Source organism: Galeopterus variegatus, unplaced genomic scaffold (assembly GCF_000696425.1).
Source record: "Galeopterus variegatus unplaced genomic scaffold, G_variegatus-3.0.2 Scaffold1498, whole genome shotgun sequence".
NCBI classification, from domain to species: domain Eukaryota; kingdom Metazoa; phylum Chordata; class Mammalia; order Dermoptera; family Cynocephalidae; genus Galeopterus; species Galeopterus variegatus.
In genome coordinates this window covers 48,760-62,734 of record NW_007727609.1, presented here as the reverse complement: position 1 = coordinate 62,734, position 13,975 = coordinate 48,760, and the positions used below count along the sequence as shown (strand labels likewise).

The window sequence follows — 13,975 nt, the reverse complement described above, 5'->3', positions numbered from 1 at the left end:
TGGAAACCCAGGTTCTATGCCTGTCCCAGTCCTGACCTTGTCCCTGAGCAGTGTTGTTTCTCATCAGCCTCTGCCTGCTCTGAGGGTCGCAGGGCCAGGCCAGACAGGGGCCTGCTGGCGTCACTGGGCACAGTGTTGCTTTCCCACAGCCCTCCTTCCTCCAGCCCCTCTGCTCCACATCCGGAACCCCAATTACCTGTCATCCACCTACCTCGGTCCCACGGATGGGATTTATTACTAGCTGCCCTGCCACCTGCCCCAGGGTAGTAAATCAGGGCAGAGCAGAATCACAACTACTCCGTGTGTGCGATGTATAAAAGGAGAGGGGCTTGGGGAGCCTCAGGCTTCAGCGGATCCCAGAGAGAGCCCCAGACTGAGGAGGACCATGGACCAATGGAGCAGAATGCCTGTCTGGGGACTTCTGCTGGTGCTCTGGGGCTCCTGCACCTTTGGTCTCCCTGCAGACACCGAGGCCTTCAGACGGTAACTCAGGCAGAGAAGGGGTGGCAGGGGTGCAGGGCTTCCCACCTCCCTAACACCCTGGCTTTCAGATATGTGGTGTCATCCAATCCTCACAACCAGACGGTCCTGTTTAGAGAGGTCAAGTGACTTGCCCAATGTCACACAGCCAATAAGTAAGTGGCACTAGTCAGGCCTGGAAGCCATGTCTTTTGAACCCTGCCCAGAGCACCAATAATTAGGCTCACAATGACTAAGAAGGGCGTGGGTACAGTTAGTTCTACCAGGGCAGTGGCATGATATAGTGGTTGAACAGAAGGCTTATAAAACTGGATTGTCGTGGTCTAAATCTTCTCCATTAGCAGAACGGACTAGTCCTAGAACCATGGGCAAGTTACTTAGCCTTTCTGAGTCTCAGTTGTTTTTGTTTTTTGTTTTTGTTTTAATCCAGTAAGGGGATCTTAACCCTTGACTTGGTGTTGTCAGCACCACACTCTCCCAAGTGAGCAACCGGCCATCCCTATATAGGGATCTGAACCCACGGCCTTGGTGTTATCAGCACCAAACTCTCCCAAGTGAGCCAAGGGCCATCCCTCTCAGTTGTTTTTGTTTTTGGAGGCTGGCTGGCACAGGGATCAGACCCTGGACCTTGGTGTTTTCAGCACCACACTCTAACCAACTGAGCCAACCAGCCAGTTTAGCTCAGTTTACCATTTTAAAAATGGGGATAGTAACAGTCCCTGCTTCATAGGGCTGCTTTGAAGACTGAATGAGATCATGCTTATAAAGCCTTGTATCATGCCAGTAATGTTATAAGAACCCAGCTTCGGTTAGTACTGCAGCGTGGATTATTACCAATGTTGAAAGAAAGGCTTAAGGCAGCCTAAGCAGGGTGGAGAAAGCCCTAACATCCATTCGATGCCAGGACTGTGGGAACAAGTGATTTATTACGACTGGAGAAGGGGAGGTGGCAGAGTTGGGGAAAGGCCTCACAGAGAAATGGGGGTTTTGTTTGGGGACTGCAGATGGGACCAGAAGTCCTGAAGGTACGAGGGCAGGTTTTAATAACAGAAATAGTTGCTGAGCCTATAGAATGCTTAGGATTTCACAGGATCTTTTCATGTCTCATCTCAAATCACACCCCAACAACTCTACATGCCCATTTTACAGATAAGGACACTGAGGCTCAAGGAGGTCACATGTAAGAAGCTGAATCTCAGCACACTCAGTCTTTTGTTTCCAAAGCCTCTTTCTCTGCTCCAAGGTGCTCAGAAAGTAACTGCTAGTTGGGAGCATGGGGTAAGAAACGGGGAGCTTCCCAGCAGCCCCACCCCCAATCCATTTGAAAGAGAAGAATAGAATTAGGCAAGGAGTGGAGAGAGTCAGGCGTTTGAAACAGTTATAGGAATTTTGTTACCTGCTATGTACAGAGAATCATGCAAGGCACCCTGAGAGATGTTAACGGACGAGCACCGTTCTCAGGGTGGCTGCCAGTGCCTCTCACACACAGTCACATTTGTCGAGCAGTGGCCAGCTGATTCAGTCTGCACAGCGACTCTGAGGCAGGTATTACCAGTAGGCCCATTTTTATAGAGGAGCTACTGGAGACCCAGAAGACGCCCAGAGAGGTCAGGTAACTTGCTGAGAATCATGCATATAAGGGGATTCACGCATGCCCCCCACAGCCACTATGCTCTCACCACCGTATGCACCACCTCCATAGGCAGTGCAGGGCTGGCTGGGAGCAGCCAGGGAAAAATGGAGCAGGATGTGTCGTGGCCCGAGGAAAAGTGAGGCCAGTGTGGACTGCAGTCCCTGGGGCAAGTTTCCTGGAGGTGGGGGTGCATGCTGGGCTTGAAAGGACTCAAGAACTGGGGGAAAAGGAAAGTGAGAGGGGAGATATTTTCTGAAAGGGAAATGGCAAAAAAGCAAAGGTCCAAAGCAGAGACTCTTGGGAGTAAATGGTGGGAAATGCACCCCCTTCCCGGTCAGACATTCTCTGACTCTCCATTACCCCATCTGTAAAATCGGAGTGATAAAATCACCACTTGTCGGGATAGCTGAGAATCAAATAAAGTAATTGTGAAAATATTTTGTGAACAGTGAACTATGATAGGAATATGACAAATCATTTCCATTACAATGTTATACTGATAGGCATGAAAGTTGCATTTGTGTTCATGGGCAAAATGGGGGGACAGTAAGTAGAATGCACGGGTGGGGGAAGGGAAGGCTGGGGCAAGTACAGAGGACTAGCTGCTGAGAAGGAAGAGGGACTCTCTGCGTGTTTGGCAGCGTGTGCTGTAGAGTTAAGCTGGGCTTTGATCCTGGGACCCCGTGGCCAACAGCTAGAGACATCTTCCTCCAGGCTTTGATAAACAGCCTTCATGTCAGAGTGTGGGGACCTTATATGGGAAATAGGACCAGACACATGCTTTGAATCCCTGCTCCATCATTTCTCAGTCACCTTTATCGCTGTGAGGCTTCATTTCCTCATCGACAAAATGGGATAATGACAGCTAGTTTGCAGAGTTGTTATGAGGTTCACATGGGATGTGTACAGTGTTGGGCAAGCATCTGGTAGCAGCTCAGTATTCTGTGAGTTTCCTAGGTCTCTTGCGAATTCTGCCTCCCAAAGGAGATGGGAAGTTGTCAGGTCAAGAGGACGAGGGACTGGGACTTCGGCCCAAGACACATCTTTCCAAGGACAAGGTGCACAGGCACTCTGGAGGTGCTGGCCTCTCTTCCTGCCCGATCTGCTTCAATCAATCCACCCCACAGCAGCCCTGGCTGGGCGCCTGCCCCCAGGGGTCCTGGAGACCCCGCAGGCTGCTGTGGACATCTGCTGCCACCTACAGGCCTCACATGGCACTGCCTCCCTGTCCAGCATTGAGGGGGACACTCCCCAGCCTTCCCCTCCTCAGAGGGGATGTCATTGCATGTTTCCTGTCTCTCTGCCTGCTGGAGTTCCTTAAATTTAGGCAGCGAAGATCTTTATCTTTTTATCCCCAGATCCAGCACAGTGAGGTTCAGAGTAGGTGTTCAAAACATAATTACGCGGGCCGGCCCGGTGGCGCACTAGAGAGTGCGCCGCTTGGGAGCGCGGCGCCCCTCCTGCCGAGGGTTCGGATCCCATGTGGAGACCGGTTCCTGCTCACTGGCTGAGCGCGGTGCGGGCGCAACACCGAGGGTTGCGATCCCGTTGCTGGTCCCCGGTGCGGGCGCGACACCAAGGGTTGCGATCCCGTTACCGGTCAGTAAAAAAGACAAAAAGAAAAAAAAAAAAACATAATTACGGAATGAAGTTAGTGGAGGGTTATTTACTACATGTAAATTGACTGTTTATAAGAGGTGATTCTCATAAATTCTCAGAGGCCCTAGGGCACGAAAGTGATTCTTAGGTGTCTGGGCTGGGGTCAGGGATAGTTGTACTAAAAGCCGGAGGTGGCCTCAGAGACGCTACCATTACTGCAGGGAAGTACAGGACTCTACTTCTTCTTCCTCTGCCCTGGCAGGATCTTCCTCAAGAAAATGCCCTCAGTCCGAGAAAGCCTGAAGGAGCGAGGTGTGGATATGGCCAGGCTTGGGGCCGAGTGGCGCCAGTTCACCAGGAGGCTCTCCTTTGGCAACAGCACCTCCCCCGTGGTCCTTACCAACTACCTGGACGTGAGTGCCTGGCCCCGTGCTCCCCGTCTGTCTCTTTTCTTTCATAGGCCTAGGGCTCTCTCTGCTGCAAGGCTCTCTCTTTGCACACTGTGTTTGACTGAGGATCCAAGGAGCACGTAAGCACCCTAGAAAAGTCCCATTTTACAGCTGGGAAGCCTGAGGCACAAAGGGAAGGAAGGTGCTCAGAGGCAGGGTTAGGCTGGGTGGGTAGGTTAGGGTTAGGTTAGGCTACAGTGGGCTGTCAAGGTCGGGGTGCCTTCCTGATTCATTTTCAGTGTTTTTATGCCACTCTCATGTCTCACTGAGCCTCCTGCATCCCCACATCCTGGGATGCCATGGGACGGTGCTAAGCCTCCCACGCAGTCCCTGCAGGAAAATGGAAACGCAGAGAGACTATAGAATCTGCCTCATCTTGCCCCAAGAGCCAAGGGTGGATCCAGGCAAGACCCCAAGACCCAAGACTCCCTGAGCGCCTCCAGCCACCTCCTTCTTTTCACCCCTGTAGACCCAGTACTATGGCGAGATTGGCATCGGCACCCCACCCCAGACCTTCAAAGTCATCTTTGACACAGGTTCCGCCAACCTCTGGGTGCCCTCCACCAAGTGCAGCCCTCTCTACACGGCCTGTGGTGAGACCCATGACCTGTGGTGCCTCTCCCCAAGCCCCCTGCCCTGCCACACTTGGGCAGTCCTTCCCCACACCCAGCTAAGTCCCTCCTGCTACCATCCGAGCTGCTTCCTCTCTGCCTCAGTGCCCACTGACCCTGAGAGGAGAAAGGACAATATCTCCCATTTTCCTGATATGGCCACCCAGGTAAAAAAGCAAGCTCCAACCCACTGGCCACCCAGGCCATTTCCCAGTCTTTCTGAGGTCGAGATAAGATTGAATTCTCAAACCCAGCCCAGACACTTGGGCTCTTCCATCCCAACCTTAGTCAACAACTTCTTACTGAGCACTTACTCTGTGCCCAGAATCTTCTCTGGTGTTACTAGTGTTAGCAATTACTTTAAGATGCTTTATTGGAGAGAAAATTCTCAGAAGTATGGGCACATATGACAGACCCAAGAAACACAGTTCTTAACTGATTAAAACACATTTTCCAAACCCCCAACCTCAGCTCAAGCCCAGCCCTAATCTAAGTCCTCAAATACACCAGCCATACCCACGATGCACCCTGCCTCCGAGCTCCCCCTGCCTGGGCTGCTCTTGGATAGATCTGAGCCTGTGTTTCTCTTCCAGAGATTCACAGCCTCTATGACTCCTCGGAATCCTCCACCTACATGGAGAATGGGACGGAATTCACCATCTACTACGGATCAGGAAAGGTCAAAGGCTTCCTCAGCCAGGACATGGTGACTGTAAGTGGGGCTGCTGCAAGTCATTTGACCCCCTGCCCTTCTGTCCCCAGGCCTCTCCTGCCCCTCCAGGGCCCACATTTGGGGGAAGGTCCATTGCAGCCTACTTCGGAGCCTGGGGAGTTGAGGATCACCCTGCTCTAAGGCGACTAGCTGGAGCTGCAAACGAGCAGAACCTGTGGTGGAGCAAACCTGAGCCACTAGCTCACCGCTGGGTGGTTTGTGGAGGCTTTTGCATCTAACTTGCATGCAGGGGTTGTCCTGAGCCCCACAGCCTCCAGTCAAATAACCTGTCTGAGGTCACCAGCTCTGACTGGGTCCTTAACCACACCTAGACCAAAGTCTAGGGTCAACGTCAGGATCAGGAGTATTATTGACCTTATGGTCAGGCCTGGTTTTAGGGTGAGGCATGGGTGTTGAGGTTAGAGTTTGGGATTAGGGTCAGGGCCTGGTTTTCTTTTTCATCTGACCAGTGCCTGGCCCCTTCTCCATTCTGGAGTTTCTCCAGCCCCTGATCTGTCAGTCAGGGGAGGGGTGCACCTGGAAGCCAAGAGGAAATCAGTGTGAGCCCTTTCCTTCTCCCTTTGTCTGTGAAATCAGGTAAAGAGCATGTAGGGCCATCCTGGCTGTGCTGAAGAAACCCTTAGCCCATGATGGGGTGGGGGGCTGGGACCCAGTCCTGCTGATGTGGAAGTGGGGGCACTGGGAAGGGGGTGTGGGAGCTCTTGGCACCTTCCCTATTGCTGCTCGGTGGGAGCACCCCTCAGCCTCTGTCCTTCCAGTCACTGGTCAGCCCCAGTTCTCTCTGGCCCCCATAGCATAAATATGTGTCAGGAGGGAGGGTATGTGTGTGGGATTGATGAAATAGTCTTACCCTAAATTGCTGTACCCTGGAGCATATGTGTCCCCGGGGCCCCTCGCATGGAAGCCTGCACCAAACCCGGGCCAGGGGGTGAGCAGTGGACTGGGTCTCCTCTGGTCTTTCCTCCCGCAGGTGGGTGGAATCACAGTGACACAGACGTTTGGAGAGGTCACGGAGCTACCCCTGATACCCTTCATGCTGGCCAAGTTTGATGGGGTTCTGGGCATGGGCTTCCCTGCACAGGCCGTCGGCGGGGTCACCCCTGTCTTTGACCACATCCTCTCCCAGAGGGTGCTAAAAGAGGACGTCTTCTCAGTCTACTATGGCAGGTGGGGCCTGGGACTTCAGGGGTTGAGGCAGGGGGCGGGGAGGGGGACAGAGGAGCTGGGAGGGTGGGAGGAGAGTCCGGGCTAGGATTTTGATGTATTTGTCATTAGGCAGTAGTCAATCAATATCTAGAGCTTCATTAGCCAAGATGAAGCCACTATTTAAATGTAAATTAATTAAAATGAAATAAAATGAAGCATTCATTCCTGGGTAGCACTAGCCACATTTCAAGTGCTCAGCAGTCATGGCAGATAGTGACCACCGTATTGGACAGTGCAGCTGTAGAACATTCCCGTCATGGCAGACGTTCCAATGGACAGTGCTGCTCTGGAACAAGAGGAGATGCAGGGGGTGGGGGGGGGACGGGAAATAAGCCATTGCTGTGACCTGCAGATCCTCCCTGTGAGGGCTGTGGCTCCTCCCACACAGAGACCGCCAATTTCATTCATTCATTAGCCCCTTCATTTGTTTACCGGCTCACTCATTGATTCCGTAAATGCCATGCTCCTGGCCCTGTGGGGGGCTCTGGGGTTACAGCAGTGAACACAGTGAACTAGACAGAATCCCTACCCTTCTATTCTCATAGCGCTTACACTGTGACAGGGAAGGCGAGAAATATTACGACGTGATAAGTGTCACAGGCATACAAGGAGCACAGCGCTGAAAATCATGGATGCTTTTCAATTCTAGGCTGAGCTTATATGCAGCGCAGCCAACCTTGGGAAGCTACTGTTAGCTCTTGAGCAGTGTTGTAACCCGCTCCGAGCTGCTGGGACTAGAAAGATGGCAGGCGCTGGGGACAAGAGGTCATAGGATTAAGAACACGAAGCTCATGGCAGTGAGAATGGAGGGGAGGGTGGGAGACCAGAGAAACCGCAGAGTTAAAATGGAGAGGAGTCTCTGGTCTGGGGACAGAAAGGGAGGCACTGAGAAAAGGCCACCAGTTGGTAGCTCTGCAGTCAAGGGTGGTCTTGGGAAGAGCCGTTTTAGAGGAAGTGGGGACAAGGCCAGATGGCAAACAGTAAAGATGTGGATGTGGGTGTCAGGAAGTAGAGGTCACAACACGTAGGCTGTGCTGGGAAATTCAACAAGGAAGGGAATGTGCGGTGGGTATGGGGTGGGATCCTGAGAGAAGCAGGGAAAGGAAGGGTGGGTGTTTTTAAATGGTAGAGGATGCTTGAGCAATGCTTGTAGGTGGGGGAAGAAGCCAATGGAAAGCAAGCGATTGAAACTGTGGGAAAAAATGAGGAGATAAATGGGGGCACAGGAGTCTGGAGGCCATGTGGGGACGAGGCCCCAGCATGCAGGATGAAGGCAGGCTTTGCAGAAGAGGGGGCCTGCCCCATCCTTCACCTTGGGTGGGAAGGAGGGAATGGCCAGAGATCCTGTGTTGGGAGGGAGCCCATGCTAACGCATCCACATTTGCAAATGCACAAGTCATTTACGCTTGCACCAAATAATGTGTGCACACCTACACACCCATGCACACATGTGCATGTACACATGCCTCCATTATGAATTCTGGAAAACCGCATCGCTCATGCATGCACACTCTGGAAAGCAGCCCTAAGGTAGCCCCTGAGCCTCAGGAGGCAGTGTGCAGCCTGAAAGAGAGAAAGGCAAGGGGGATCAGTTTCTGGCTGGGCACAAGGAACCCTGGTTCCAGTCCCCCACTCGTCCACTCCTGGCCTGGGTGACTCAGGAAAGTGTCTTTGCCTCTTGGTGACTCCATTGCCTGAAGGGTAAAAAGAGATTGCATAACACCCATCCTGACAAACATCCCGGCTGGTGAGGTGCACCTGAAATGAAGGCTTCCTTTCTGCTGTCTCTCTTTCTCTACAGAAATTCCAAGTAAGGAGACGAGATCGATCCCCCCCATGGCCCTGACCCTCCAATACTCCCTGAGCACCTGACCCAGAATCACATACGCCACCTGCCCAAAACTCACTTCAGCAGACCCAGGCTCCACTAGCTGCCGAAGTTCTCTGCCCCTCCGTCCCGCTGTCTTCATGCCCCTATGCACCCCCTACCCACCCCTCACTCAGCAGCCTCTGGAGTCCCTTCTCATGTGCCTGCCCAACTCCCACAGCCTGAGCCCAAGTGGGGGAGGAAATTTGAATCTTGTTTGCATCTACTCACTATTCTTGTATGTGTCCCTTTTCTGTGACCTCTCTGGGGATGCTTTTTGGGGTGTGTCTGGTCCACCCTGGACAAACCTCTCATTGGGCTTGGGGAGGGGCAAGAAAGGCGGAGAAGCGGTATGTCCTGCATGGTTCATAATGACAGCTTCGAGCCTTTTGATCTGTCCCACTTTCCTCTACTGCAAAGCCCTCTGCCCCGCCCTGCACCCTTGCCCAACCTTTCCTTGTTGCTTGAGTCGCTGGGTCTTCAAGAGCCTCTGATCTTCCCTTTAGGAACTCCCACTTGCTGGGGGGAGAGATTGTGCTGGGAGGCAGCGACCCCCAGTATTACCAAGGGCATTTCCACTACGTGAGCGTCAGCAAGACCGGCTCCTGGCAGATCAAGATGAAGGGGTCAGGAATCCATCACCCTTCCCACTCCAAAAATGCTACTGCCCCTGGGGGTGGGGTAGGGAAGGGGCAGGGTGACCATCCTGCCTTGTCCCCAGATGCAGCCACTTCTTAAGGTACAGCCACCATTTGGTCCCTCCCTGCTCTGTCCAGGATGGAGAACACCAAGCTATGAGGAACAGAGGGGGAGGGGGCTTTTGGAGAGGTGGGGATGTCACTGAGCCACGTGCTAAGGGAGGGGACAGCCCCTTCCCTCCTCTTCTCTCTGCCTTGCCCTCCTCCAGTGCATCACTGTACCACCAGCATAACTCCCTCAGGAAAGATAGGCAGCCCGGAGGTGCCCCATTAGCCTTCTGTCTGTCTGTCTGTCTGTCTGACTGTGGCTTCCCCCAGGGTGTCCGTGAGGTCGGCCACCTTGCTCTGTGAGGAGGGCTGCATGGCGGTGGTGGATACAGGTGCATCCTACATCTCAGGGCCCACCGGCTCCCTGCAGCTGCTCATGGAGGCCCTGGGCGCCATGGAGCTGAGCACAGATGAAGTAAGAAGTAGAGGGGAAGGGTGCGGGGTGGGGAGAGCTCCAGGCCCTGAAATCACCCTAGGCACCATTAGGTCCTTCCCCTCTCCACCTCTCACCTCTCACCACATGTGCAGCTGGTCCCCTGGGGTGTGGGGCGGGTGGGGGAGGGCTCTGTGCCCAGTTCTCTCCAGCAGAGGGGCCAGGCCACAAGCACACACAGAGCTCTGGGTCCCCCGAAAGGTCCCCACACTCAAAAGGGCTCCCTTTCCCCTCCCCCCAGTATGTTGTGAACTGTAACCAGGTGCCCACACTCCCTGACATCTCCTTCCACCTGGGAGGCAGAGCCTACACGCTCACCAGTGTGGACTACGTGCTGCAGGTGAGGCGCTCGGCAGCAGGGAGGAAGGGTGTGCAGGGGACTCAGCGGGGGACACGGCACAATGCACAGGTTATGTACTACACCAGTGGTTCTCAAGCTGGCTGCACGTTTTACCTGGATTGCTTTTAGAAGTCCCAGGGCCCAGGCCACATCCCAGACCTATTAAATCAGAACCTCTAGGAGTGGCACTTGGACATCGGAGTGTCACAACTCCCCAGGTGATTCCAGTGTGCACCGTTTGTCCCTTTATCTCCGTTTTCNGAAGTAAGAAGTAGAGGGGAAGGGTGCGGGGTGGGGAGAGCTCCAGGCCCTGAAATCACCCCAGGCACCATTAGGTCCTTCCCCTCTCCACCTCTCACCACATGTGCAGCTGGTCCCCTGGGGTGTGGGGCGGGTGGGGGAGGGCTCTGTGCCCAGTTCTCTCCAGCAGAGGGGCCAGGCCACAAGCACACACAGAGCTCTGGGTCCCCCGAAAGGTCCCCACACTCAAAAGGGCTCCCTTTCCCCTCCCCCCAGTATGTTGTGAACTGTAACCAGGTGCCCACACTCCCTGACATCTCCTTCCACCTGGGAGGCAGAGCCTACACGCTCACCAGTGCGGACTACGTGCTGCAGGTGAGGCGCTCGGCAGCAGGGAGGAAGGGTGTGCAGGGGACTCAGAGGGGGACACGGCACAACGCACAGGTTATGTACTACACCAGTGGTTCTCAAGCTGGCTGCACGTTTCACCTGGATTGCTTTTAGAAGTCCCAGGGCCCAGGCCACATCCCAGACCTATTAAATCAGAACCTCTAGGAGTGGCACTTGGACATCAGAGTGTCACAACTCCCCAGGTGATTCCAGTGTGCACCGTTTGTCCCTTTATCTCCGTTTTCTTATCAAATGCTCCTGGTAATCCTCTGCTCCTATATTCTTATCTTTTCACATGCAGTAGGCTTAGAGAAGTTCAGTAACTTGTCTAGGATCAGAAGCTAAGCCAGACTGTAAGCTCTTAAAGATAGTACAGTGCTTGATGCCTTGTTTGCCTGGTGTCTAGCACAGCATCTGCACCCAGGACAGGTGCAATCCAGGATGGGGCCCAGCGTGGCTGGGGGAGTGGAGCGGGAATGTTGCTGAAGGCAGCTGCTGGGGTCAGGCAAGAGGAAGGGGGAATGGTCATGTGCTGGACAGTGGAGCAACCCTCCTCTTCCTGCCAGGACCCCTACAGTAACAATGACCTGTGCACGCTGGCCCTCCATGGCCTGGATGTCCCACCGCCCACTGGGCCCGTCTGGGTCCTGGGTGCCAGCTTCATCCGCAAGTTCTACACAGAGTTTGATCGGCATAACAATCGCATTGGCTTCGCCTTGGCCCGCTGAGGCACTCTGCTGCCTGGTGGGACTGTCCTCAGCCCTAGCCCAGAGCAGGAGCACCCTCTGGGAACCCCTTCTGCCTGGGCTTGTGCCCTCACGTGCGGACACTGTGTGTGGAGCTCCCGTTGGATGCTTGCCTTGCCCCCTGCACCAGCCCTTCCCTGCTTTGAGGACAAATGGAATAAAGACTTTATGTTCACAACCCATGGCATCTGGTTTCACTGGGGTTTGGAACAGAGGGAGGGGCACCTGCATGATCATGTGCGGACAGGAATGTGACACAGACTGACGAACTCCACATTCCCCCCAGGCTCCTGCATGCAGGGGTGATGCCATCCACCTGCTGTCGGCAGGGCTTAGGTGGAGTTGTGTACACAATGGAGCTAACCTTGTGCCCCTTCTCGCCCCTCAGGCCCAAGGCTAATGCCGTGGCAGTAGGCTGTGAGTCAGAAAGATGCTCCCAGCTCAGAGAAGCCAGCTACAAGCTCAGGCTCTGCCCTGCTGAGCTAGACAGCCCTGCTTCTCGTGCCCTGTCAAACGCCCCTCACCCTGCTTCCTACCCACTGCAGATCCACTGGCCCCTACCCCAAAATCGCTATTTACGCAGGCAGTCTAAGGCACTGCCACCTAAAAATGTACAACATCTGAAATTAAACCATTAGTCCCACTTTAGACATGGGGATACTGAGGTCCAGAGAGTAGAAAGCATTCGTCCGAGAACACGCAGTGAAGAATCATGTAGTAAACAGTACTGTAAGGTAGTGAGGAATCAAGACTAGAACCCAGCCCCTTTGACTCAGGTCTGGGGGCTTTCCACCTTAACATGTGCAGTTGGGACTGTCACAGGTGCAGAGCCTCATGCAGCAGGGTGCAGGGCCAGGTGTGCAAGCACACAGGCGTGCATGCACTGCTCTCCTCCATTTCATGGACTCAGGACTCCTCAGGCTAAAGTCTCTGCCCCAACTCTTGCCCGCTGGGCTGTCTGCGGGGTACACGTAGCTTGGGGAATGAGAAAGCAGCTTGCACACGAAGCTGGTGAAGCTCTTCTTCACTGTGGCCGCTCACCCATCTTTTGACCAAAAAATCTGAGGCACTGAGTTGTCCAATCAGGCCTTCAGTACCTCTAGAACTGCAGCCTCCAGGGATTGCGTGGGGCCCCAGGGCTTCTCTAGGGCAATATTCCCACAGGCAGGAGCCATCTGCAACATTCCTGTGCAAAGCCAAGAACACAAGCCTGGCCTACAGGACCCTAGACTCCCACTGATTCTCCATGTCCCCTTGCCCTGTGTGGCTTTATTTCCTCACTGCAAAAGTGCAAAAGGAAGGGTTGGAGGCAGTGTCCTTTCCAGCTCTGACATCCTGGTGTTCCATGACCTTAAGGTAGGCAGCCCCCCATCATCTCCTACACTGTACGATATGGTAGCCACATATGGCTATTTACATTTAAATTAAAATTAAAACATCACACTAGCCGCATTTCAAGTGCTGGATAGCCACACGTGGCTAGTGGCCACTGCATTGGACAGCACAGATACAGAGCATCCCATCGCCGCTAGGCAGAGCTGGACTCTGGACAGCAACAATCACTGGGGCCTTATGATTGAGAGGTTGCCGAATAGGCCAAAGGGACAAGTAGGGGAAACAAAAGGGCCCCTTCTCCATAGGCACTTTTCTGGGTGGGACAGTGAAATATGACTAGTGGGCTCCCTGAGGCAGAAGAGGACAGTGGGCAACTGAAGCCTCGCTGTGGAAGAGGGCTTGCAGCCAACAGAATCCTGCTCAGGAGGTGACAGAAAATGACCAGAGGACAGTCTGGCTATCAGAGAGGCTTGCCCCTAAGCTGGCCTGGCCTCTATCCATTGTCTCCTTCAGCAACTCTACCCGGGACACCTAGCCATCCCTTCCCCTTCTTCCCTCTCAGCAGCCATCAGCACATCTTGCCCTGGCCCTATGGCTGTGCCAGGCCTTTACCTCTGCTTCTCAAGGAGAGCACTGGGTCTGCCCACCTCCACACCCCTAATGTCCAACAAATCACTGGACTCTGGACCCTTGCTTGCCTTCTACCCGCCCCAGCCAGACTCCCAGGAGGGGAGGATTATTTACTGACCAAAACTCAATCTTGCTCAAAGTCCTGGCCTAAGATGTGTCTAAACACTCAGTGCCCGGGAATGTTCTGTGGCCTGTTGGGGACAGTCCAGTCTGCGGACTGCCACTCCTAACACCACCACCCAATGTCCTCTCTCCATGGAACGTGTGGGGTGGGGGTTGCGGGTCTGGGGAGCTCCCTGCAGGGAAGAGCCTTTGAGATGCAGCAGGGCCGCTCTTGCAGAGACTCTTCCAGGGGTCCAGGCACAGGAGACAGGGAGCGAGGACAGCTAGGGGGCGAGAGAAGGGGGACCCCAAGCCGACAGCTTGGGAGCAGCCGGATCTCCGTATTCCAGGATGAGGAGGGGGCGCGGGAAGAGCCCTCCCCCTCCCCTGCCGCAGCTACCAGGAGAGGCCGGCCCCGGTCTAGCAGCTCGGGAA

General features: G+C 54.3%; 1 protein-coding gene across 1 annotated transcript; it reads left to right on the top strand.

The window, feature by feature from the left end:
* Window positions 1–385: 385 nt before the first annotated feature.
* On the top strand, window positions 386–11,455 carry REN (renin). The gene is made up of 10 exons (XM_008577355.1): window positions 386–483; window positions 3,975–4,125; window positions 4,631–4,754; window positions 5,366–5,484; window positions 6,476–6,672; window positions 8,513–8,521; window positions 9,085–9,204; window positions 9,595–9,739; window positions 10,614–10,712; window positions 11,294–11,455. Exons 1-10 carry the CDS (start codon window positions 386–388, stop codon window positions 11,453–11,455), a joined length of 1,224 nt encoding a protein of 407 aa, XP_008575577.1.
* Window positions 11,456–13,975: the final 2,520 nt, after the last annotated feature.

Bases quoted from the DNA above. Each gene is read 5' to 3' on its own strand.
- REN (XM_008577355.1), top strand. From the start codon at position 386: ATGGACCAATGGAGCAGAATGCCTGTCTGGGGACTTCTGCTGGTGCTC. The intron at 4,755-5,365 runs GTGAGACCCATG...TTTCTCTTCCAG, and splicing joins CCCTCTCTACACGGCCTGTG to AGATTCACAGCCTCTATGAC. The intron at 10,713-11,293 runs GTGAGGCGCTCG...TCTTCCTGCCAG, and splicing joins GTGCGGACTACGTGCTGCAG to GACCCCTACAGTAACAATGA.